Source organism: Dermacentor variabilis, chromosome 6, assembly GCF_050947875.1.
Source record: "Dermacentor variabilis isolate Ectoservices chromosome 6, ASM5094787v1, whole genome shotgun sequence".
NCBI classification, from domain to species: domain Eukaryota; kingdom Metazoa; phylum Arthropoda; class Arachnida; order Ixodida; family Ixodidae; genus Dermacentor; species Dermacentor variabilis.
Genome location: NC_134573.1, coordinates 129,714,150 through 129,738,922, shown reverse-complemented (window position 1 = coordinate 129,738,922; position 24,773 = coordinate 129,714,150). Strand labels below are relative to the sequence as shown.

Genomic DNA, 24,773 nt, shown 5'->3' with positions numbered 1-24,773 from the left:
TTATTGGCCAGGCGTACGAATGAACACAAGAGGGCACAAGAAAACGCAAAAAGCTCTAAAATTTCGTAGTAGAGTTTTAAAAATAGCGTACCCAAGCGACCTTGCGTACCCTAAAACGCAAACTCCTTCGTACGCCTTTCGCGTTCTTCTGTACCCTCCTTTGCGTTATTTTCTACGCCTGGCCGATACCGCCCCTTATCTTTAGGTTCCCTTTATCTAGAACTCCCTAATATTTCTTCTTTAGTCTAGTATGTATGAAGCGGAGTGCAGGATTACGTCGGGGTGGGTACATCAAAAGTCGTCCCCCTAAGAACACAACTCTTGTAACACATTGTGGCTCACCGCAGCATCTCGAGGTGCCTCGCCCAATTCTTCTCTTCGTTCTTTAACGTTGGAGATCCTTTATTAATCGCTAAAACCTGTTGCGCGCAAATAAAACATCAGAATCCGCACAACACTGCCACCTGTCTGTCAGTCGTGCATGTCGACAGTATTTGGTAAACCGCCGTGAGCCTCCGCTAGGCCTATAGTGCGCTAGCCCTCCTTGTATTTTTTTCATTGCCAGCCCAGTCACACCACAGCCGGCGGCCACAGAGAGAGCGCCATTGTACCGCTCGATACCTGGTCGCAGTTTATGGGGAAAGGTAATGGTCACATGAGACTGAAATAATCAGAAAAATAAGAATGGGCTGGGGTGCATTTGGCAGGCATTCTCAGATCATGAACAGCAGGTTGCCATTACCCTCAAAAGAAAAGATTATAACAGCTGTGTCTTACCAGTACTCACGTACCGGGCAGAAACCTGGAGGCTTACGAAAAGGCTTCTGCTTAAATTGAGGACGACGCAACGAGCTACGGAAAGAAGAATGGTAGGTGTAACGTTAATGGATAAGAAAAGAGCAGATTGGGTGAGGGAACAAACGCGAGTTAATGATATCTTAGTTGAAATCAAGAAAAATAAATGGGGGGCATGGGCAGGACACGTAATGAGGAGGGAAGATAACCGATGGTCATTAAGAGTTACGGAATGGATTCCAAGGGAGGGGAAGTGCAGCAGAGGGCGGCAGAAAGTTAGGGGGACGGATGAGATTAAGAAGTTTGCAGGGACAACATGGCCACAATTAGTACATGACCGGGGTAGTTGGAGAAGTATGGGAGAGGCCTTTGCATTGCAGTGGGCGTAACCAGGCTGAGGATGAATGGTCACAAGTATCAACCTTGCGTCACTCGTAAGTCGAGAAGCCATAGAGTTTCATATTACTATAACAAGAGGGAAATCTGGCTCTGCGATTCTTCAACCATCAGGGGAACGATGGGAAGTACAGGCTACGGATTGGTATTTTGTTGACTGGCGAACTAGTCTACAGGTATCTTTTGGCAGTTTTGGTTTCGCTCCAAGTGCAATTGCTATAAGCCGCAGTGAGACGGTGGGATGCAAGGCTCTCTGCCTTTGTTCTGTTGCTCGAAGTGAGGATAGCGTGCTGGGCCAGCGGCTCGGTTGATGTTTGTGTCGTGGTGTGGTGTCGAAGCTCTGACGAGAAAGCGACGGCATCGTAAACGTTGAAAGAACTTGTTTTGACCGTTTTGACCTTGGTTTGTTAAGTGTGTTAAGTTAGCGCTGCAGAGCAAAAGGAAGGCACAACTGATATGAGAACCAGACAGTTGTACTTCCAGTGGCTTGACAATCAAATTTTATTGTGGCCTTTGTTACGCATTGCTCCTCTATGTGATCATTGAAATGTGTGTTTTAGGACTTTGAAACACAAACTTACTTGTGGTATGAAAGGATGCTGCTCCCTGGCTGTAGTCTGCTGTCACAAAATGGGTAAGTGCAAAGCTACGCCGTAAAAGCTACTGGCGACCGCTTTAGAAGCGGTATACGTCAATATAAAATATAATGAAGCATACTCGTAGGAGACCACAAGCGTCCTAGCTAGCACTGTAGCAGATGTGCTTAAAAGTACTTGAAGACGTTCAGCAATCGTGACAGCCGACGCAGCCTTTCGAAAGAGCGACAGAGTTCGCAATGCCTGTCGTCTGCGAGAAAAATATCGCGTTCGTAGCGAGCAGGCGCCGTAGCAGACAATTGTAGCTTTCCTCTGAAAGGCGCAACACTTTCTCACAATACAAAATTTTATTTCCATAAATACTTGATGAGTATGTTTATATAAGCACATGCACGGTTGTTATTGCTGTTGTAAAAATAAATAAATAATTATTCTCTGGCGCTAAATCGAGAACAGAATTGCAGAAGAATGCATACCCTGGTGCGCCCTGGTGGCAAACCGTGCTTCAATCTCAAAGTCATGCAAAGCTTATGTAATGTGTTGTGAATAATATTTGAATGAATAATATTTGAGTAAAGTTTCGTTTACTGCGCCGCAAGCAGACGCCGCTAGTCTAAAGATCGAAGTCAATCCGAAGCCGGTACTTCCCAGCATTCTCATGTAGGTTGAGGCAACACTCAGGACACTAGCGCCACATTTCCCTCTAGGGTATTCATTTAGAAACTCTATGCGAGAAGCGGACTCAAGCGGACTCGAGCCGGCAGCAGCACCCAGCTAAAGTTGTCCACGCTCCAGCAACAACACGTATGAAATGACCTGAAATCGTGGTGCCGCCACAGTAAAACACTGGCACCCACGCACTGCGGAGTGACTGGGCAGGCATTGTAAAACACGGGAGGGGGCTATGTCGGCAATGACACCGCTGAAATGAACTTTAGATGCGCGGCTTCCCCTTCCCATTCACGACAGGTGACTAAGTGCGACACCAGCAGGTCAACCCAAGAACGCCGACGCGTGCGCAACGATCCACTCGCCTTGGAAGACCGTGACGAATGGCTCACGCTGGTCTGGGACGACTTCCGGCGCTTGTGGTGCCCCTTAGCGATTTCTTCGTGCCTCGCGCCTGGCTTGAAAGCCATGGAGACGACTGCCCGTATGCCTGCAGGGAAAGGATAGAGGGATGCGGGCAAGCACGACGTATATAAGCTATGCGGGAACGCCTCAGCTACGCGAGACTTGTGACAGCGAGGCCCTCAATTATGACGCATCGTCACGCTAACCGCGTGGCACGCGTCCTGCTGATACTGCTGCTGCTGCTGCTGCTGCTGCTGCTGCTGCTGCTGCTGATGATGATGATGATGATGATGATGATGACCTCATAATATGGCTCGTACCCACACGGAGGGATCGGCCAAGAATTGTGTGCTTGAACTTTCACTTCATGCTTTGAAGCGTCACATATTTGATTAAAACAAAAACAAAAAGCACGCAAAAACAAACAAGAAAGGCAAGAAAGAAGCATTCCAAAATTTATTCGTTTAGTTGATTTACGTAACCGCATGCAAACGGCATCAAACACGTCCCTGTGGCTAAAACCCAAAACTGCCACCAAAGTGGTGACGATGGACAAGTTAGCCTTTCAAGACAGTTGTAGGGAAGTTGATGTTCATGGCCTTAAGACAAAGTCGGATTGACTGCACAACGGGAAATCAAATGGGTGTACAAACAAATGACCAGTCAGCAGACTATGAACGGTTTTAATGACGGCAAGATCCCTCGGGCCACTTATGCAACTTATTTACGAAGGACTGCACACATTTATTTATTCATAATATTCCGTATGGACAGCAGTTCGCTTGAAGCAAGCCAAATATTGCAAAACAGAAAGGGAGTGCTGATGTTCGGCACACGAGCCCTGACTATGCACGGTTTTCTTCTGATTGCTTTTTTCCCACGCGCAAGAAAATTCACTTTTCAAGCTCCAACGTTCAAATTGTTAACTCCCTTGCTTTTATACGCCTAATTTAACCACCCGATTCACGGCCAATCCCCCACTGTGGGTATGCGCCACAGCCACTCATGAGAACAACAGTAGATAATGATTATGATGACCTTAATCGTCGCTTTGATTCGTTGGTCTGTGATAGTGCAGCCTACTACTTATGGGTCATGAATAGGGCAGTAAGAGTGAACAATAGTGTAATAAGAATGTTGTTAAAAAATATCGATAAACGAATACTAGCCATCAGGCCCAAGCCATGGTTGAAGCCATGTTTTCAGCCTCTTCCCGCTCCATAAGGATGACGGCGTTGACAGTGAGCCTGTGACGGATATTACGGATTCGGACATCATTTATTTAGTACAGGATAGGATATTGTGGCAGCGGGTGAATGTAAAATAATTTAAAACCCGCCACGTTAGCCTGGTCGCCCTGGCATGTTTATTACAGTGTTTTATCGTGGCAGTACATGTGGTGCAGTTTCACGGAACAGTGGGCAACGCAGACGCGCGCGAGAGCAGCAGCGCTATAATAGCGTCCTCCTGTAGGAATTCATTCAATCACAGAGCGTCGGGAACTAAATTTTATGTGCGCGCTTTTCTCGTAGTTCTAAGGAAATTTCGGAGGCATACTAAAGAGAAACAGTAAATCAGTTTAGACTGGCAAGGTATTCTCTTAGAACATGATTGCCGATAATTTCGTTGCAAGAGCGTGATTACTACAATAGAAGATAGTCTAAACATCCATTTTCTCAATTTCGCGCCGAAAAGACTCCCAGCACAGCATCGCGGCGGATCACGTATTTCACATTGTTTTCTCGTATTTTGGCTGCACTGGCGTTGTATAAATTCTCAAAACGTACCAAGTTCAGCCTCTGACTCATTTTGAAGGCCACAAATCTACATGTCCATCTTGTACAGTCGAAAAAGTTCGCTAGGCCCGAGCAGCGGACATCCAGTTTCATGACTTCATGGCGGGCTGATGATAGGCACTCAAGGTGGTCTCACCCCAAGTTTAGTTTTTCGCACCTTTTTTATTCTACTAAGCCTCCTCTTAGGGTAAGAGCGACGTTTTTGGCATTGCTGATGGACGATTTACTAGCTAGACCTATTCTGGTCTGTAATGCCTTTTGAATAGATAACTATAGCTTCCTGATTACGCTGCTGCCAACTCTTTTACGCATGCAAATTAGTTCGGAACTGAAACGTTCCGTATGCCATTCCAAATGATTCAGTATGTTTTCGTATAATTTTTGCGTAATATATAAGGAATCTATAGATTCCGTAGCAGTTCCGTAATATTCTCATAAGTATTACACGGAATTGTCTGAATGCATACGGAAAGTTTTCAGTAGGAATGGTTGAATTCTACATAACAAGAAGGCGCTATCAGCGCTGCTGCTCTAAAACCCCTTAAACTTCGTAAAGTAGCGACACTCTCCTCCTCCGCCTTCACTCCTCCTCATTTCTCCTCTCTTTCACGCTCCCTCCTCGACCGTGGCGCCGCCTACACTGCTCTAGCATAGCAACGGTGCCAACATGCGCTCCTCGCCACTCCGTAGACGCTTCTCGAGCAAAAATGGTGCTGGAGCAAGGCGCGAGGGCCCGCGTGAGGCTATTAGGCCAATAGCTACGTGGCGGCGGCCTCGGCCAGAGCGCGCGAGGAGGAGGCGGCATCCTTCAAAGCGTGGCACTACTTTACGAAGTTTAATGGTGTTGTGCTGCTCATGTCTGCGTTACTCTGCGCGATTTCAGTATTGCGTGAACGGCAAGATATGCTAGAGGGCGCTCTGGTATTAAAATTGATATTAGAAATTAAGTAAAACATACCATTTTATAAGAATAGTAATTTTGACTTTCGTGCGTTCGCGTTTAATTACAATTTAGAGGTTATTCTGTAAGCAGCAAACAATAGTTGCCCTTAGTTAAGCCGTGTTAGGCCTACGAGCCATAAAATCCACAGTCGAACTCGGTATCAGCGGCATCTAATGAATCAGTCTTCATAACACACGGTAGTTGAGAGAAAACGATAACCGCAGTCACTTCTCCTAGCTTGCAAACTTCACACGTTACCGCGAATCGAACCCGGCATGCTTCTATGTTAAAGCCGTCGCTTCGATGGGTGCCGCCATATTTGTTTACGCAAATCTTTTGGGGCAACTTTTGGGGCTCCCGCAAAATCACTGAAATAGAGCGCCTGACGCAGAACCCAAACGCAATTAGCGTCTGGCGCATGCGCACTGGCTCCGACACTATTTATTTGGGGCCCCTATTCTAAAACTTCCTAATGTTTCCTTTATACGTAAAGGAGGAGAGGGCCGGAGGTGCGAGAAAAATTCATTAAATATATAGATTATTAGACACTGAGGGCGAACTTGGGGGAATGCTACCTAGCATTCTATATCCGTCCTTGTAGCGTTACCCTTGCTCACGCAGCATTTAAATTTGCGACAATGTTATTCCCGCACTTTGTAAAAAGCGATACTCGGATGCAACGGTTGTTCGCATGCTTTAACAAGGCTTTAGATCAAAACGCAGCAACACCGTCCCTCAACTGCTTAGCGGGCTTCAGCCTCGCTCAACGTGGCGCATAACCAGAAACTCGGCGTGCCTTGCAGGTTCAACGCTATAAACCACATCCAACGCTCCAGTATACACTCGCATGGCGCAGCGGCGAAAAAAAACCTCACTGATACATGCCGATGTGGTTATTAACCTTCACGCAACGCAAATTTCGTGTACGTTTCACAAGGTTGCTCTTCTTGTTGCCCAACCATTACATGGCTCATATACAAACTGCAGGGCATTAGCCAAGAAACTGAGCGATTTTTCGAAGTTACAAAAATATCAGAACTGCTATACAGCAAGCGCTGTTGCAAGTTTGTAAGGTAAATTTACGCGTTAAATTAAAAGCATCAGCAGCCGCAAGAGTCAATAAGTGCTCGAGAAAGTCGTTTGTCTATCGAAGCGCAACTATAGGTCGAACCAACAAAACAGCAATCGCAGCGCACGATTTGCTTTAGCCAGGAAATCTGGGATCTCGCCATTGGCGAAGAGAAGATGAGCGAGATGTGATAAACTTCAGACATCCGGCGAACTTTTTTTTAAGTATCCGTTTATTTCAGCCTTTCCAACAAGGTTGGAAAGCTGCAGGGATGTATTAAAAAGTTGAAGGTGGCGTAATATATAATCGATTGCCTTTCTTAACCATTGCGCAGATACTTCTGTCGTTCTGTTTTATCATTTTTGAATGAAGTAATTGGTACTTGTTATCTTTAATGAGTACAAGTCTCAAGAGAAAAGGGCTGCGTTTATGAAAACCAGCTCACAGCCCACAAATTAACGTTTTCAGAAGTTTCATTGAAAAAGGCTTGTGTTGAGTTTCAGCGATACACACTCAAATAGTGAGAACGCACTTCATGGAGCATAAAATGAGGGTTACAACAAAATGGCGGATGAAAGCTAAACAGTACAAGCACAGCAATACATTACAAGGAGACTGGGCTGAATATGCTACTTAGCATAACGCAGTGCAGTTCAGATGTATAGTGCTGTCTTTTCCGACAAACGGAAAAATATGAATTATAACCGGAGAAAAAATCAGGCACTTCTAATCCACGTACGCACACACTAAAAAGAGAGAGACATGCCTGAGCGAGAACTCGACTGCGCTGTGACAAGTACTCTACTAAACGGCTTCATCGTTTTATTTTACAACTTTCTTCAAGAGTACTTGCAATACAAATGAGCATGGAGCTGACAATCTCCGAGTAAACTTCGCTTTATGCGGATACTTGTGTTAACGGCAGCGTAGACCGCCAAGCAGATAATGTCAGCCTTCAGCAGGATCAGCAGAATCTTCGAATCTGTATCTGCTAATGTCCAATAAAACTTTACTAAATTTGAGTGCCCTGGCGCGCACTAAATATACGTGAAACTTATATCCCGCAGCCTGAAGTCAAGTAATAATTCGAATAATAAACAGAGAGATAAATGTAAACGGCGCGCGCGCCCTAGAAGAAAGCGCACTTTTCGCTGGGGTTCATGGGCGTCCCGTCAGCGCACTGGAAGGCGTGGGCGAACTTGTGCATCTGACGCACGGGCACATTGCAATCGTCGCCGTTGTTGCCCACGGCGCAGGTCATGAGGCAGTACGTCATGAAGAACACTTGTTCGTCAGTGTACTTCTCCAGACCCTTGAGCCGGAAGACTTCCACTAAGCCCTCGGCCTTGATGGCCGCACGGTACGCCGCGTACGAGGCCCTCAAGCCCAGCACGGGCAACCACAGCGAGCTGGCGCGAGCGGCGTCTTCGCCGGAGCGAGACGTGCCGGCTTTGAGGTCGCACTTCAAGCGGTCCTTGTAAGCGTCGCGGCCCGAGCTCCACCACGGGGATTCCTCTCCTTTGTCGTACATGATGCCTCGGTCGTCGAACGCCCGAGCCATGGAAGTGGCCAGCAACGTGCCCAGCGAGCCGTACGTGATGGCGAACGAGCCTTCGACGTGGAAGAGCGGCGGCTCGAGCGCCCCGACGGCAAAGTAGACGCTGTTGTAGTAGTAGCTGTACGATGTGGCCACGCGACCATCGCCCAGCGTTTTGGAGAAGGTGGTGACGAACTCGTCCGAGGCCAGTTTCTTGCGAAATGCCTTGGCTACGTTGACGAAGTTGTCGAAAAACGAGCCAGCCGACTCCTTCGGGAAATCCTTGTACAACGACCCGGTGGTAAAGTTGGAGAAGAATGCGCTGCCGGGCAAAGAGTCGAGGTCTAAGTTTTCCGACATCTTGACTTTCAGCTTGGTCTTGACCGATTCGTCGATCCACGTCGCGTCGGCGGAGCGTTTTCGGTACTGGGATTTCACGTTTTCGAAGACGTAACCCACGTAGTCGCGTACATGTTGTGGAAAGCGTGCGCGCAGGTGAGTGGTCGAGACAACCAGGCCGAACGTGTGAGCCACATGAGCCAGGCAGGCAGTCTTTCTTCTCAACGCGAGCTCGGTGTCACTGCCATTGTAACGCAGACGCGCGTTTCCAGTGACCGTCCAAAGGTTCATGCGGATAAACACCCACGCGATGCCCAACCGGAGCGGCTTGTCCTCCATACTTTCCAGCAGATGGTCGATGTTGCTGAGTATGTTGGAGTGCTGAACCAACACGACGTCTTGGGGTTCCCATTTGTAATCAGGAAAGAAGATCTCGTTCACATATAACTGCCACTTGTCTTTCTTAGACTTCGTACGTTCGTCAATATCTTTCAGCTCCATCCTCTCCTCATCTCTAGGGTCTGGCGTGAAGCTCAGGGTTGCATCGACCACAGCTTTGTGCGCACCTTTTAGCTCATTTAACTGATCTAGCGTAGGCGCAGGGGCTTCGAAGTACGCGCAGTGTTCTGTGACCGACCGGTTCATTTCTTCGACCGTCTCAATCCCCCACTTGGGATTCAACAGTCCTTGTTCGATGAAGAGTGCCTTGCGCCGGCCTTTGTACCCTGGCATGGCCCGTACCTTGAAGATCGGGTTGATGTTCCAGTTAATGCTCATATTTATCAGCACCTTGAGAGGGGGCACGGCCAGACTGCCATTCTCGGGCCATTCCTCGGGCCAGAAGAGGCCGAGATCTCGCTTGAACTGCGCGAACTTGCGTACCTCCTCCTTTAACGAAGTGTCGGAGTGCTCGGCAAGGCAGCTCTGGAAGTACAGCTGCGCAATAGGAAGGTCGGAGTCGTTGGCATCCCTCTCCAGTTGCTGGACCGCGATGTCGAAAGAGCGGGCAAAAATCGTTTCGATGACGGAACGGTGGCGACCGACGGGCTTCCACGAGCCGCACGAGAAGCTGTAGAAGTCGGAGCACGGCTGGACCGAGGAGTTCATGGCGGCCCTGAGCGCCTTTGCGTGCTCTATGCATCCCGGCGTTGTGCACGTGCCCATCGTGGGAGCGAGCCACCACATTTTCAACAACGCCACGCTGGTAAACGCCATGAAACAGAAAAACACCAAGAGTACGACGACGGACGCCAACATTTTCTTTGCTCTAGCACGAGGTGTTGTCGACGGCAACGCCTGAGAGGACGAAGAGAAAGAAAGGCAAATTTTTCAAAGAAAAAACACATCAGACGTAGAGTAATTAACATAAATGCTTAAACAGATAATAAAAACAAATGTTAGGTCAAGCTAAAGTGATAAATTCATGTTTCAAGGAGGGTGAGAAGCTTCACTTTAACCGAATACAGAGTTCCCGTATGATGAGGTATAAACTTGGGACAGCGCTGACAAGGCCACTGTGAAAAGATGTCATCGGATCCTGTGATGTATAGTGTCACGGTTGCGATCTGTAAACTGCGGTGAAGAGCACCGACAGCAACAGCAATTATTCACGTAACATATTCACACCAAAGACTATGCCACATTGGGCAAGCTTTTCGTTAGAACTCACTGAAATCACATTCTCTCCACATAGGCGGTGTTTGCGAATGTTTGGCGCCTAAATATGCAAAGGCTCGAAAAGAAAGCATGAAAAAGCTGAACATTTCTGAACACCTGGGGTTCTTTGACGGGCACCCAACGCACGGGAACTTTTGCATTTTGGTTGCCACGGAAACGCGACCGGTGCATTCGGCATTATATCCCACTACGTCGGGCCTAGCAGCGCAGGGCCAAAGCCGCCACACCATCGCGCAGGGTCTTTGGATGGTGCTAATCGTTCCCATTGCTTGTCTATGTCTTTGACCATCGCCACTGCTGTTTCTGATGAACCTATTATTGCTATATTTCGCTCACTGTTCGCCCTGCGACGAAGCGTTTGCGCAGAAAGAGGATATTTTCACTTGCGTTCAGTTTGGATATCCCTTTCATCTCGGTCTCGGTCAGTGTAGTGGCGCTATTGAGCGGACTTACAAATCGATAAAAAACACTCAAAGAACAATTTTTAAAAAATTCTAAACTGTAGAAAAGAGCTAGCCCGGTGGCGTAGAAGCGCAGGTTAAAAATTAACAAGAGGTTGTTTTTAGTACCAGCTCTGCAGGGGAAATTCGCGAGATAAGCAATGTGCTAGAAACAGTGTTCAGTGAGAATAATGTCCCGCACCTGTCATCAGACACTTACGACGAGCTTAGTGACGTATTGCAAAAGTGAAAACGGGATCACGATCTGTGTGAACTGCAGCGCCTCTGGGAGCCTGTTGAAAAATTGGAGGACGCTCAAGCTTCGGGTTTAAGATTGGAACTCGATAGCATTCAAAGGTCTCGGACGGCTTACCACGCTTCCCAGGAACTACCCAACTATCTAACCGTAATGTTTACCGGGAAACGCTGGCAGCGAACGCGATGCACGAAGGGGCGAGCAGGCGAACTTTCTGATAGAAACGCGGCCTCTTGCGCGGGCCGCGGATGCGGGGAGGCGAGCGCCATCTTGATGTTGTTGTTGTTGTTGTTGCAATGAACCGGGCGGGCCGCGCCGCTCTATTGAATGGTAGAAACGCTGGAAAAGTGGGTTATGTTTGAGCTTCCGCGTAACAGAATTATGTTTTCTGATATATTCAAATTACAATCCGACGCTAACATGCCTGTAGGTGGCGTTTAGGTTGTACTTTGCGATTTTTCTGACGTATTTTACTTTGAGGAATTCAATTAGTTCAGTAACGCGCTTGCGCCACGCGGGGGGCCTGCGTGGTTGTGGTTCGGAATGATTTGTCGCCAAACGCGTCCAACGCAAGACGCCGTCACCGGACATTTTTGTGACATGGAGCGCTTAACCCTGTCGCGTTGAAAGTCGATAGATAAACAATCAATTTCACAACTAAAGCAGCAAATAAAAGAGAGTGGGCACTGCAGCCATCGACTCAAAATTGGTATTCATCGTCTCCTACGCACAGAAGGGAAGAACTTTCTGAATGAAAGTAATAAAATTGGTCGGAAATTATGTTTTAGAGTTACTACAGGAGCATAGCAGCGCTTCACCGCCTCCCCACCCGCCATGGTGGCCTAGCGTCTACGGCGTTGCGCATGCTAAGCACGATGCCAAGGGATCAAATCCCGCCCGCGGCAGCCGCATTTTGACGGAGAAGAAATGTAAAAACGCCAGTGAGTCGTCCATCGAGTGCACGTTAAAGATACCCAGATGGTCAAAATTAATCCAGTCCCCTAAGACGGCCTGCCTCATAGTCATATCGTGGAGTTTAACTTGACCTTTTTTTTCCCCTTCTAAGAAAGACAAAGACAACCGTCCCAATATTAAATCTTTCCTCTCATGCTTGAAGGATGAAATTGTTTGAAAAGAAAGAAGAACGGTCTACTCGGTCTACTAAAGACGGTCTACTAAGAAGAACTCTGTATGGTCCTTTTGTGCGAGTGAAAGACCGTAAAGAGTTGTACTCGAGGAAGGGCACCGAACCCCTAACCAATCATTCAAAGAGCCTTTAACAGACGATACTGCTGCACGCGCCGACTGCATCTCACCTGTTGGCCAGAAATCTGTAGCTTCTCCTTTGAATGCTTTTTGTCTGGTGGCTGGAACGGGAAATATAAAATGCATGATTCGTACTGTAAACCGTTAATGGACACACGCTCATACATTTCTATCGACGCTCACAATTTGGTATCCCGCATTACTCGCTACGAGGTTGGTGAGAAACTAAAACGGACTCATTTTATTAAGAAAGAACCGTAACGTTCGTTGGGATACCACTCACTCAACAAACAACTAAATAGGGGGTTTCATTTCTTTAGCTGCACCAAATTTCTTTTTAATTGCCTGTGGTACCACGATTCTAACTCCTGATGTAAATTACTCGAGGAGGCGGGCATTAGTTCTACAAAAAACAAATTCATAACTGATTAATTAGCAGTTACGCTAACTTATTTAATTATTTACCTCATGGCCCATTTTCAATCCACGAGTTATACCCGGTGAGTTCGCAAGGCGATGTATCCATTTGGAACGAATTCTCAGGACTGCACCAGTTTCGAGATATTAATTTTCAAAGTGTCCTACGAAATGCGTTCGCGTTCCAGCTACTTGTTTAAATAAAACCCTGTTTCATGCGTTGAAGCACAAAAGTAACTGGAACACCAATGCATTTCGTCAGACAGTTTCAAGATTACTCTCTCAAAATTAGTGCAGTCCTTAGATTTGTTTCTAAATGGATGTGCCTTGCGAACACGCTCGCTACAATTCTTAGGTTAAAATATGTGACGTAAAATATTCTTTAGAATGGTAATAAGCGTAATTGTGTTAATCATTCAGATAAGCGTTTTGATTTCTCGTAGAAGTAATGGCCGCCTCATCGAGTAATTTAGATCAAGGGTTAGAATTGTGCCTTCTGCCATGTACAGGCATTTTTTTAAAATTTGGTGCAGCTAAAAAAAAGAAGCTGTACAGACGCCAGCGCTGCGTACGTAACACTCGACACTGCTTGTCGTTTTTTTTTACTTTTTTTCTTTGTTTATTATTATTTTTGCGAATATTCCACTAGAATAATATCTTAAATCTACTTTATATTGGGCCGTATATTTTGTGTATCCGTTAGAGACACCGTAAGAAACCTTTACACGAAAAATAACAAAAATCTTCATTGGGCAATTTCGTCAAGAAGTCACATTATGATTTTTTGATGGAGAAAGTACGGATTGCATCGCGAGTCCGAGGGCACCATATGTATTACTCGTGCAAAGCGACAACTGAAGCACGGCCGCTCGATCAAAACGCACGTTTGCATTGAGTGGGCGTTACTAAGGCACATAAATTTGTCTGTTGTAACGTTTACGTCGACGCCAAAGATCTTGCTGAAAACCTTTCCGTAAACAGTTCATATCTTAAGAAGCTTAAGGAGCTGGATGATCTGAAAAGACCCTTTACATTGGTGGAAATTCAGGGTTTGACAGAATCCCGTCTAGTCGGGAAGTGGCATGACGAAAAAAAGGAAACATCGACCAATAAAAAATTTTGGTGAAGAATTTTTTTTAAAGGACGCTTCGGTTCCCACACGGGAGCTTGTTCACTACCCACACACAGGTTCTCAACAAGGCTCGCAGAGTCAAACTCCACCATTTTGTAGTTCTTAGCCAATGAGAAAGGCCATGGCAGCCCCGTGAACCAATCAGAGCGGACGAACTGGCGAATTTGCCAAAAGTAAAAAAGACGCTTGTCATCGCGTCTTATGGTTCACCTCTCCGCTGTGGAATGTCTTAAACATTGGGTATTCAAATAAATAAAAAATACTTAGGTAAACTGTTCTATTGCCTAGACAGAACAAATAAACCAGCCTTGCATAAAAGCACTGCTTGACAAAGAAAAGATTATATGTGCACGGTCTGTATATACACATATCCCCACGTAGTAAAAGGCACACAACAACGAAGGTGGCCGTTAACACCGTGATGGTCTGTATTTCACCTGGTGACCTCTATATATAGCATATGACCTCCACAACATAAACCCAGTGGGACACCTGGGACCATAGAGCAGGCAATAACGCTACCTATACCTTTCGCATTACTTGGATGCTTCACCGCAGAACATTACGAGGTGGGGAAAAGCAAGCCATCTGGAGGTTGTCTCCAGTTCATTACTGGGATTAGAAGATACCGAGTCGCGTGTTATGAAAAACGAGCTGTCATATTACATACTGAAAACGTTCCTCATAAATTAACTTCTATAACGCTTCACTAAAAATCTGTTGCTGGCTGATCCATGTCGTTCGATGAGCAGGAACGTTTTTATGTACTGCTGTCGCGAAGGCGAGCTAAATGAAAATGAGCTTGGCCTTGCGTCTTTTCTGTCTGTCTGTCTGTCTGTCTGTCTGTCTGTCTGTCTGTCTGTCTGTCTGTCTGTCTGTCTGTCCGTCTGAGTCCGTCTGTGTCTGTCTGTGTCTGTCTGTCTTTCTGTCTGTCTGTCCGTATGTGTGTCTGTGTCTGTCTGTGTCTGTCTGTCTCTCTGTCTGTCTTTGTCTGTCCGAGTCAATCTGTGTCTGTCTGTGTCTGTCTGTCTGTCTGTATCTGTCCGTATGTGTGTCTGTGTCTGTCTGTGTCTGTCTGTCTGTGTCTGTCCGTCTGTGTCTGTCTGTCTATCTGTCTGTGTCTGTCCGTCTGTGTCTGTCTGTATCTGTCTGTGTCTGTCTGTCTGCCTGCCTGCCTGCCTGCCTGCCTCTGTCTGTCTGTCTGTCTGTCTGTCTGTCTGTCTGTCTGTCTGTCTGTCTGTCTGTCTGTCTGTCTGTCTGTCTGTCTGTCTGTCTGTCTGTCTGTCTGTCTGTCTGTCTGTCTGTGTCTGTCTGTCTATCTGTCTGTGTCTGTCCGTCTCTGTCTGTCTGTCTGTCTGTCTGTCTGTCTGTCTGTCTGTCTGTCTGTCTGTCTTGCTGTGTAATGCGCACGCGCGTGCACGCGCGTTTCTGCATGTGAGCTTTCTTTGGGCGGTCGGCTTTGCCGCTACTGGGGAGGCCTCCTTCCCCTTACCCCTCCCCAGCGCAGTGAAGGTACAGCACCACACGAAGCTATCAGCACTTGGCGCACTTAGTCCTCATCGAAGATCGCTTTTAAGACAGGGCCCACGCGTCCGCGCCATACGCAGCTGCGCCACAGTACGGTTTATCACGGTTGAGAATGGTTCGCGTCGAGAGGAGGCAGCGTCATCGACCACGTCTACGTACGACGTATACCAAATGTGACACTGATCATTTACGTCACCTACTACAACACGAATCAGCTAGTGCTCATCTTTCATGAAGCAACAGCATCATCCAAACGCATCATCATCGAATTACAAGATAAAGAAAAAACGCAACAAGAACCAAACAAGAGACAGTGTACATAATAAATCTTGTATATATTTGCTTAATTTACACAATATCTCTCGTCATTTAATCCCACTTTCACATGCTCTAGGAGTTATAGATAACAAGAGTGAAAACATCACTACTAGTCGCCTCTTCTTCGTCGTCACACGATGGTCTCAGTTAAAATTTCGGCACAGCAACTGCACTTCTCCATTTCACGGTTCTTTCGCGGTGCTTCTCACAATTATACCAAACACAGCAGCATACGACGACGAAACAGCGCGTGTTAGCAGCCAATGCTTATGTACCATTTGGATAATTCCTACAAGAGATACTGCGTGTACTTTCTTTCTCTTCAGTTTCCATCCTATGAATGTCACTTACTACTATGCTTGTTAGCCTTTTGCGATTGACGAAAATGTTTTCGGGCGCAACATCCGCAGAAACACACCACGTAGGACTGTAGTTTACACCCTAGCGATGCATTATTATGCCCATCACTGAACTTTCTTGGAACAGTCGGGGGGGGGGGGGGGAGTTGTTTTCATTCCGAAGGAAATAAAATATGGCTGTCCACTGATCGCTCCGGTGGCGCTGATTTCTTTTTCCGGCGCAGATTGATTCATTCGCACATGATGAAAATTTTGCGCGACAGTACAATGTTGCCGAGCCCCTTTGGCGCGTATAGGACGCCGCTGTGCCAAACATTCCTCCCTGAGCACTCGTTCTAGCGGCATTTTTAACGCACCGTTGCACGTCGCCGCTAGTGTCGACGAGCCACCGCAAGCTAAGCAAGGGGAAGCGGACCAATCGAGGACGGCGGAACCACTTTCCTCACCCGGTTATCTACATTTACAGCGCTAGCTCGGCACCACCGAAACCCACTCCTCTTCTGTGCGCTTTTCGCCTCTCGTCAGCCAATTAAATAAGGAAGAGCTACCATGGTAGACAGCGCTAATCACTTTGAAACCACACAAATTTAACCTCCCATAAACGTGGAGAGCGTTTGATTAGGCTGTTCAACCGTTAACCTTGCGGGTCACCGCTCGGGCTTGCTTCAGTGGTTACGTAAATTTAAAGTCAGATTTGAATGAAGTCAGAATGGAATAACTCTAGGTTCTAGCGCCCCCGCGATTAATCACTTTAGGGGATTGTTTTCCGTTTGCGCGACTGCGCAATGCAGCGATGGACCTTCTTCTTCTTCCTGGCTTAAGACGAACTCCAAAAAGGCACTCCCCTCGCCAAAACAGGAACTTGCCCCTACACCTGGTGCCGGCATGTGGCCGCAGCCTTTCTCATAAATCTTGCAAATAACAACCCCTGGCCTCGGTTCCCCAGCTGCGCAGCATTTAATGAATGCGCCGGTCATGCTTTCTGCGTAACCGAAGGTACTCTGATTTTCTGTCCGGACCAAGAGGAGGTCGCGGCCCGGAGACCTGTCACTGGAAATTTAAGTTGGCAACGCTTAACATGAGACGCCGATCCAATGAACTGGAGTAGCAAGCTTTTCGGAGATTTGATGTCATCTGGGATATCGTGGGGTTCAGCGAGCCCAGAACTGGTGAGGCACGGTGCTGACTTAGTGGTTACGTTTTCCAAATTAGGTGAATGGCTAGATGCCCGGGGTAATTTTCTGCTACATTATGTTCAGTCCCTCCGGTTTCGTGTCCCCCAAATCTTCTAGCGACATCTACTAGGCTTGAATATGTGAACGCGCGAACTTCTGTAAGCTCACTGCCACCTACTTGTGGGCCCGCAAAACTCCGACGTGATATTTTGCCAGGAAGCCGCCAGGTGCTGACACACATCCGCCCAACGCATAACGCCCAAAGCACAGTGTTTCATACAATTATATAACTATATAGAGGGAGCTCTGACGCTAGTGTATTGGCAGCGAGGAGTTACGGAGTCGCCATCTATGGGAAGCGGCTCGCTGGCGTAGTATGAGGGATCACGTGGCGCGCTTCTCATAGGTTTTGCTGTCAGCGCTCACTGAAAACACCATGCGCGAGCTCTTCCGGACATTTCTGTAAGTACTTTCGAAACGAGAGAAGCTTTTTAATGTCTAAATAATAATCTTGGGCAAACTGAAAGAGCACAATCGTTTACAGACGCTATCTCTTTACCGAATGCGTACAGTGAATGCCACTGCGCGCGGTCGCCGCGATGGAGTCTCCTGAACCGGCTTCTTGCGTGAAAGGTAGGTAAACGCTGAGAACAAACTACGTGAAATATGTTCTTATAGTGTTTGTATAACTAAATGGAGCGTAATAGAATGAAGCCTCAATGCAGCGATCGCACAGATTCGCAGCGACCGACTGCGCGTCTGCATGCTTGTCCGCGCACTGTTTCGCTTTCGCCGCGTGCCCGTTTTCGCACTGTGCCATGAGCTTTAGGCCGCAGAATATGAGCGTTTGACAATATACAAGCAACCATTGTTGCGTGGGCGCTATCAGAGCTGTTCAAAAAATAATTTCATTGTAGAGACTTCGAAGCCTACGGGGACTGTGATGTACGTGCCGTCGCGACGATTCAATCTTTTCTTTATTCTAAATTCTTCTACCTTTCAATATTATTTCTAGAGTTTCGTCACACTGTATGCTTATCGGTATTCTCAGCGTGCGATTTCCCGCTGCTCCTTTTTTGTAATCCAGTGCACTAATTCATAACACAAACATGACCATATGTCATGCTTTCTTTTTAATGTGCTTCTTACCGCTCCCTTTCCACTCCACTGAACTTGCCAGTATCTATAGCATCGACAAGTTCATAGACCAAACCGTCGTGACATTACTCGGGCAACGGACTCGGGCGAGCGTCGACCTCAGTGCGCGTTTTCCGAACATCACAGACACGGCGCCGTAGCAGAAATCTTCCTCGCGTCTGTGCTTGCTGGATACTCGAGTTGTAGCCGATGACTGTTTGCCGGTTTTATGGTTCGCGAGCCAAGCTTCACGTGGCTTCTTGTCCTGCGCCTACGTGTGAAGGAGGCTGACATCGGCCTCCGTTACGTAGGTCCGGCACTGCGGCACCGAGCAGTAGCCTACCATGTTGCGCGCCTTCAAAGGCAGCCACTACCTATTGTAGTGCTTTCAAGCGTTGCAAAGGAGACACTCGAGGCGGGGAAATCTCGCCACTAAATGAGGACCGCAGCGTACGAGGGAATTTAAACTCTCGTTTTCAGCTCGCTTCGGCGCTCCCGAAGCAGCCGACGCGGCCGCTATGTTCACGTGATCCCTCCTAGCACGTCACGCCGACGGTGGCGCCAGCTTTTCCAGTGGTGGAGCTCGAGGCCAATACAGGAGCTGCAAGCGGGGTGGTTCAGCCCATAGAGTTTCATACGTTAACTCTATGGTTCAGCCGGCATGGGTGTGATTGCATGTTACTAAGCTGTAGGAAACTCTATGGGTTAGTACATATATTTGCCTAAAGTTCGTCCTTCTTGCTTCAAACGAATCCGGGACTTTGTAAACTGATCGTTTTAAACACAGTACTATTTCATAAATAATTAGATAAAGACCACTAAGGTTACCCGACGGCAGGATTCGAACACTCGACATCAAGTACAGATGCCCCATATTGAAACCATTACGCCAGGAGCGCGTTCATCGACAATAGGCATTTATGAATTTCTCGCTGCGGGCAAGTGAGCGCGTTGAGACGCTTGACGCGTTTCGATTTGACCTTTTACTGAGACACAGTTGTAACGCAGGCAAGCGCTTGCGCGTACAGGGAACGCGCGGAGAACGCAAGCAACCAGAAAATTGCGCCTGTAACTACGGGGAGAAGCTTCTGAACAGGACGCGTTGGAAAGACGACGAGCGTGTCGGTGGGCAAACTATGCGAGAAGAAAACACCACAGCAACGTTTCTCTTATTTACCAAACACAAGATTAATAGTAAAAGGGAGTATAGCGGGGAGATCGTCATAGAATGCATGGTGTCTTTTGCAGTTGGTCATCTCTTAAAATACGGCAGTCTTGATTTCAAGGGTATATACAGTAGAGGCTTCAAAAGTAAGGAATACAAAGAATGATATACAGCATATGACGATTCCCCAGTGGGGAATTTCCGTCCTAGTTTTTTCCACGGTCTCCAATTCACAAGGGCATGTCGGGGAACAAAGCTGAGTACGCCTGCAATTATTAACAAAAGTACTTTTCTGACTGTCGTAGTCAATATTCCGAGTTCAGGTAACCCATATCTATTTATTTCGACATTGAATAGGTTTCGAGAGGCGTACGGCTTCAAGATTCTACATAGACGCGGTGGATTAACTTGATAATGCGACGAAAAAGTCAACCTAGTAACATTCGAGATCATGGGCTATTCAAAAAAAGTTGAAGTACGCTGAGATGTGATACCCGCGACGTCGAAGTTACGGTAAAGCCAAAGTGGTCTGGGAGCAAACAAAAGAAATAGAGAGAGAGAAGAAAGTAAAAGCTTGGCCACCGTTTCTTGAACTACCAGTCAGTCTCATCCTGTCAAAAAAGATATAAAAATAAAGGCGCAAGTGAATTTTGGGAAGAATACTCACAAAAAAAATTCGAAATTAATTTATTGTCGCCCTTTCATGTTCCCTCAGTAGTGTGGCAGACCATGCCGGTTTACTCCCGTGTTTAAACTTGTGAGCGTCAAATGAAAATTAACATCTCTAAAATGAAAATAACTGGGCTCACATTTGTAGTTTTCGTAGAAACTTCGTCCTTGCTCTTGTCGCGTTGCTTTCCACGCTTGTCGGAAGACTTATCCGTTCCCTAAGAAAGTAAATGTGCCGAGCGACGAAACAAAACGGTGTGATTAAATATGCACTAAAACAAAGTATTAATAGCATCTAGACAGGTAAATAAGGCTCCTAGAATTTGAGTCACACCACAGGAAAACAGCTTGGCATAGGGCCATAATGGCGTAAGAACGAATGCAGGTGGCGACACCACCTTGAAGTTCCCGTACTGTAGCTCTACTTGACGCCACTGACAGGTTCAGCGCATGGCCACCGATAGTGAATAAAAAGAAAGAAAAACAAGGCTGTAGACTTTATTGTTTTGTGGCGTTTCACGTGCCAGGACTGTGGACGGTCGTTGTGAATAAATTGTTAACTCAGGTTGGGTCACTTTTGTGGACATTCCTAATGGAAAAAGCATTAGAATACGCCAAAGCATATACGGCGCGAAATTTCCGAGTTTACCCCCGCATTTACTTAACTGAAAAAGAAATCGCTCTTTCCGCTGAAAAAATGCGGAGACAGCCCTCGAAAGTAATCATGACCCGTGTAGTGTGGTTTTAAAAGAACGAGCTCATTGTTTTGGAAGCACTGAACGACAGCGCTGAGTCAGCATTTTAACGTATAAAATCCGCCGCGTCGCACAAAATCCGCGATCTGCGTCCGCAGTCGGCGTTGTCCGTCAGAAAAAAATCATCCAGAACCACAACCACGCTGGCACTCCGTGTGGCCCAGTGACGTTACTGAAGTAATTGAATTTCTCAAAGTAAAATCCGCCAGAAAAATTTGAATATACGAGAAAACATAATTCTGTTACGCGGAAGCTCAAACACAAACCCTTCTTTCTTGCCTACGGGGATACGAACCATTGATAAGCCGCTGCTTGTAGCCTCTGCCTAAGAGGGTATGAGCCATTGCTCTGCCCTGCACAGGCACCGGGATCGGCCGTTATATTCTATCGAACCCTGTGTCGCAGAACATTCGGAGTCGGTGTCAACGGAGCCCGATAACGCTATCGCGTTCCACTCTTAAAGGCGAAGATTAAGCATCCTTCAATTTTTTTTTTCATGAGGTCTAAGGGAGCCCGCACGAGCTAGCACCCTTCCGGACTCACGTGCAAAACAACATAGTGATGAATATCATATGCGGACTCATGTTGGGAGCCGCGTTGAAGCATTCCCTTGGGAAGTGGGTTGTAGCGAATGTCACTGGAGCTCCTGATTTTTATGTTTCTTCTCCACTGATTAACACATGCTTCGTACGTACCCATGGTTCGTAGTGGAAGCTGATAAAGATGCTCTTTCCTAAAATCTGTCATTTCTTTTGCAATACGCCTATTTTCTTTTTATTACTCTCCACCGCCACATTTATTAACCTTTCCTTTAATGTTATTAAACCCAGGGACGCGGGCAGTGCCATTACGTCATCCCTGGTATCTGGATAATAAGTACTGCGAGATGCTAAAAAACGTGTATGCCTATAAGGTACTCATGTGCTATTTCCACACGCTAGTCATGTACAGCCGTCGTAAGCCCATTCTCTCACATAACTCAATGTACTCAGACATAGTGATGGACATCCTGACCGGGTATCGTACCCGCGACTTCTTGCTCGTTAGCAGGACTCCATAGCCTTAGGGCGCAGTGCGCCTATCGACGATGCAGTGGCTCGCCGATGAGCAGCAGTCCGCTGACCAGTAGTCTAGTGTGGCATTATCGCTCTACTATAGGCAAAGTACATCCGAAGGAAGCCGGCGACGGGAAGAACACGGGTCGATGCACATCGTTGCAGCGGTAACTATCGAGCGCCTCGCAACGTAAGTGTCCCGGCGCGACGGGAGATCGTTGTTCGAAACGCGCGTTCACTCTGCGTTCAGTTTCGCCTCACGCGATTGGCCTAGGCCGCGCCGAGTATGTGCGAATTTAGACCAATCGCGTGAGGCTTGACCAGGAAAGCGGACAGGCCACGGATCGCAGGTTGCAGCTCGCACCAAACACGACAGTACATACTCTTGGATGGCTTCCGTACCTTGCCCTTCATCTTGGGATGCTGTTGTTTTTGATGCTTCTTTTTCTGCTGCTGTTGGTGGTCGCTGCCTTGTGACGCTTTCGACTTGCTCGCCATGGCGCCTAGGTGCCCTTGACAGTCGGCAGTGCTCGAATCGGGACAGCGAGGACTAGCGAAGACGCGAGCCTTGGTGCGGCCAGCAGGTCGGTTATGGAGCGTGATCCTCTGGAATACTGGCTCGTGGCTGTGTCGCGAGCCGGGCGCGAGGTACTGGTTATGATCATGATGGTGATGACGACGATGACGGCGACCTCAAATAATGGCTCGTACACTAAGGGGGATTGGCCAAGAAGCGGCGGTCAGTCGGTCGGTTGGTTGTTTGGCTTGTTTGGGTTCGGGTTTGGGTTCGGTTTCAGTAGGTCTGCTTGGTTGGTTGGTTAGCACATTTGGTTTTATTGTCATGGAATTAGAACGGAGGTGGGTTGTGTTGGCTTTGTTCGATTTAATTTGGATTTGGTTGGGCTGTGTTGAAGTTAAGTTGATCGGGCTAGGTTGGGTTGTGTTAGTTTATTTTAGTTTGATTGGTCTGTTGGTCGGTCGGTCAATCGACCCTGAATTATTCCTCTGATAACGATGATGATGATGACATTGCTGATGATGATCAACTTGATAATCTTAAATCTATTGGCACCTATCCTTTCTGAGAGATTGGCTAAGAGAAAGAGAAAACATTACCGAATCTGGCGGATTGGAGACGTTGTTGAAAATTTTGCTCTAAATACGGCTGATACCCATTATGGTGCACTGACAAACAATCGGATCGAAATAAGAAGGGCATTTAGTTGTGATTAGTAATACGAAATAAAGGATTCCGGGAATATCAAAGGAAAAGTGAAATTGAATGTAATGTCCCAAAATTTTAGCGAGAAAATCGTCTTTATTGAATTGTAAGTTCCACAACTTCTGAGCATGCATCCCAATGTCAATGTTCAAGAAAGGAAACTCCGAAAGACAAAATGTTACATAGCAATCGGAAATATTCAGTCCAATATGACGAAAAGATACTTTCTTGTAAAGGTGAAAAACGGCTACATAATATAAAGAAATATTATCAAGCCGATAGCTTTATTCGATGCAGATCTATGCCCAATCTTTATCAGTGTTCTGTATTTTGAGTGCTCCGAGGGTTATAGATTTTGCTCTATGACTCGGGGCACTGAAAAATCGTGAATTAAGGGTTGCCATCGCATGCCTATTGGAGGCTACTGGGAAGCCATGCGAACACATGGTGGAAGTCGGTTCGGATGCGGATCGAGCGCTTTAAGAGGAGCAAATACCGGCATAATTTCATAGCTTCCATGATGAATGCTTTATTTCAAAGAAGTCCCGGTGAGCAAGGTCCCAAGGAAGATGCAAGGGCAAGCCTTTCATAACCATGTCCTACATGCACACGGTATCACACCGACTGAAGAATGTAGCCGCTAGGTATAGCGTACGAGTGGTCCTGACTGCACCACAAAAGCTAAAGAGAATGTGTCCAAAAGTAAACAGAATGACCAGCGAAAGGAATACCCTGAATGCATGCACTACAAACCACGCCACAATATTTGTTGAGTGCATGACGGACGTAGTCTACAAGATACCTTTGACATGTGGGGCTGATTTCGTGGGCCATACAGGCACGTGCGTAAATGAGCGACTGCGCGAACATAGATGCAACTGCAGCTTGATATAAGCACCTGGACACCTCACGACACCATTGCGCTTCATGCAAGTGCAAGCCTATCTTCCACAAGACGGTGTTCTTGCTTATACGTAATAACGAAAGAAAAAGAGAAGTCGTACAAGCCTACATCAAGATGGCCCCACAAGGCTCATATGTCAACGCGCCGTCCATATCGCTCATCGAAAAAGATATTAGCGTAATCACTGACAATAGAGGGCGTAGGTAGACTGGGAGCAGCATCGCTGCGCATGTGTGTAGTCTATACGTATGCCTCGTTCTTCCGAAAAATGAAAAAGTTGATATTTTGCGCTCAGAGGCCGTGTGTTGTTTTCGTCCCTTTGCGCAACAGTGTTAATTATATCAAAGTTGGCCATACTTGATGCCAACAGATGAAGCACGCGATCACACCAAGAGTTTGAAAAAAAACTGCGATGTCATCTAAATAGGGCAATTTGGGCAAGTTAGGATTTGGTTCATCAGCCTCAAGAAAGCGAAACGCGCATTCTTGTGAACAAAGGCAATCACTAAAGGCTGAAATGTATACCAGAAGACCCGCCGTGGTTGCTCAGTGGCTATGGCGTTGGGCTGCTGAGCACGAGGTCGCGGTATCGAATCCCGGCCACGGCGGCCGCATCTCGATGGGGGCGAAATGCGAAAACACCCGTGTGCTTAGATTTAGGTGCACGTTAAAGAACCCCAGGTGGTCAAAATTTCCGGAGTCCTCCACTACGGCGTGCCTCATAATCAGGAAGTGGTTTTGGCACGTAAAACCC

General features: G+C 47.0%; 1 protein-coding gene across 2 annotated transcripts; it reads right to left on the bottom strand.

Annotated features, from left to right (window-relative positions):
• Positions 1–6,940: 6,940 nt before the first annotated feature.
• On the bottom strand, positions 6,941–22,506 carry LOC142584365 (endothelin-converting enzyme 1-like). 2 transcript variants are annotated; one of them, XM_075694520.1, is made up of 4 exons: positions 22,296–22,506; positions 20,224–20,301; positions 12,235–12,285; positions 6,941–9,841 (listed from the first exon to the last, which is right to left on the bottom strand). In XM_075694520.1, exons 1-4 carry the CDS (start codon positions 22,389–22,391, stop codon positions 7,799–7,801), a joined length of 2,268 nt encoding a protein of 755 aa, XP_075550635.1. In that variant the 5' UTR covers positions 22,392–22,506; the 3' UTR covers positions 6,941–7,798. The 2 variants fall into 2 exon arrangements, with proteins under 2 accessions (XP_075550635.1, XP_075550636.1); XM_075694521.1 differs by lacking the exon at positions 20,224–20,301.
• Between the last annotated feature and the right edge of the window lie 2,267 nt (positions 22,507–24,773).

Coding starts and splice junctions, on each gene's coding strand:
- LOC142584365 (XM_075694520.1), bottom strand. CDS start 22,391: ATGGCGAGCAAGTCGAAAGCGTCACAAGGCAGCGACCACCAACAGCAG. Junction 12,286..20,223: donor TTTCTACGAAAACTACAAAT/GTGAGCCCAGTT, acceptor TTCCCGTTCCAG/CCACCAGACAAAAAGCATTC. Junction 9,842..12,234: donor TACAGATTTCTGGCCAACAG/GTGAGATGCAGT, acceptor TCGTCCTCTCAG/GCGTTGCCGTCGACAACACC.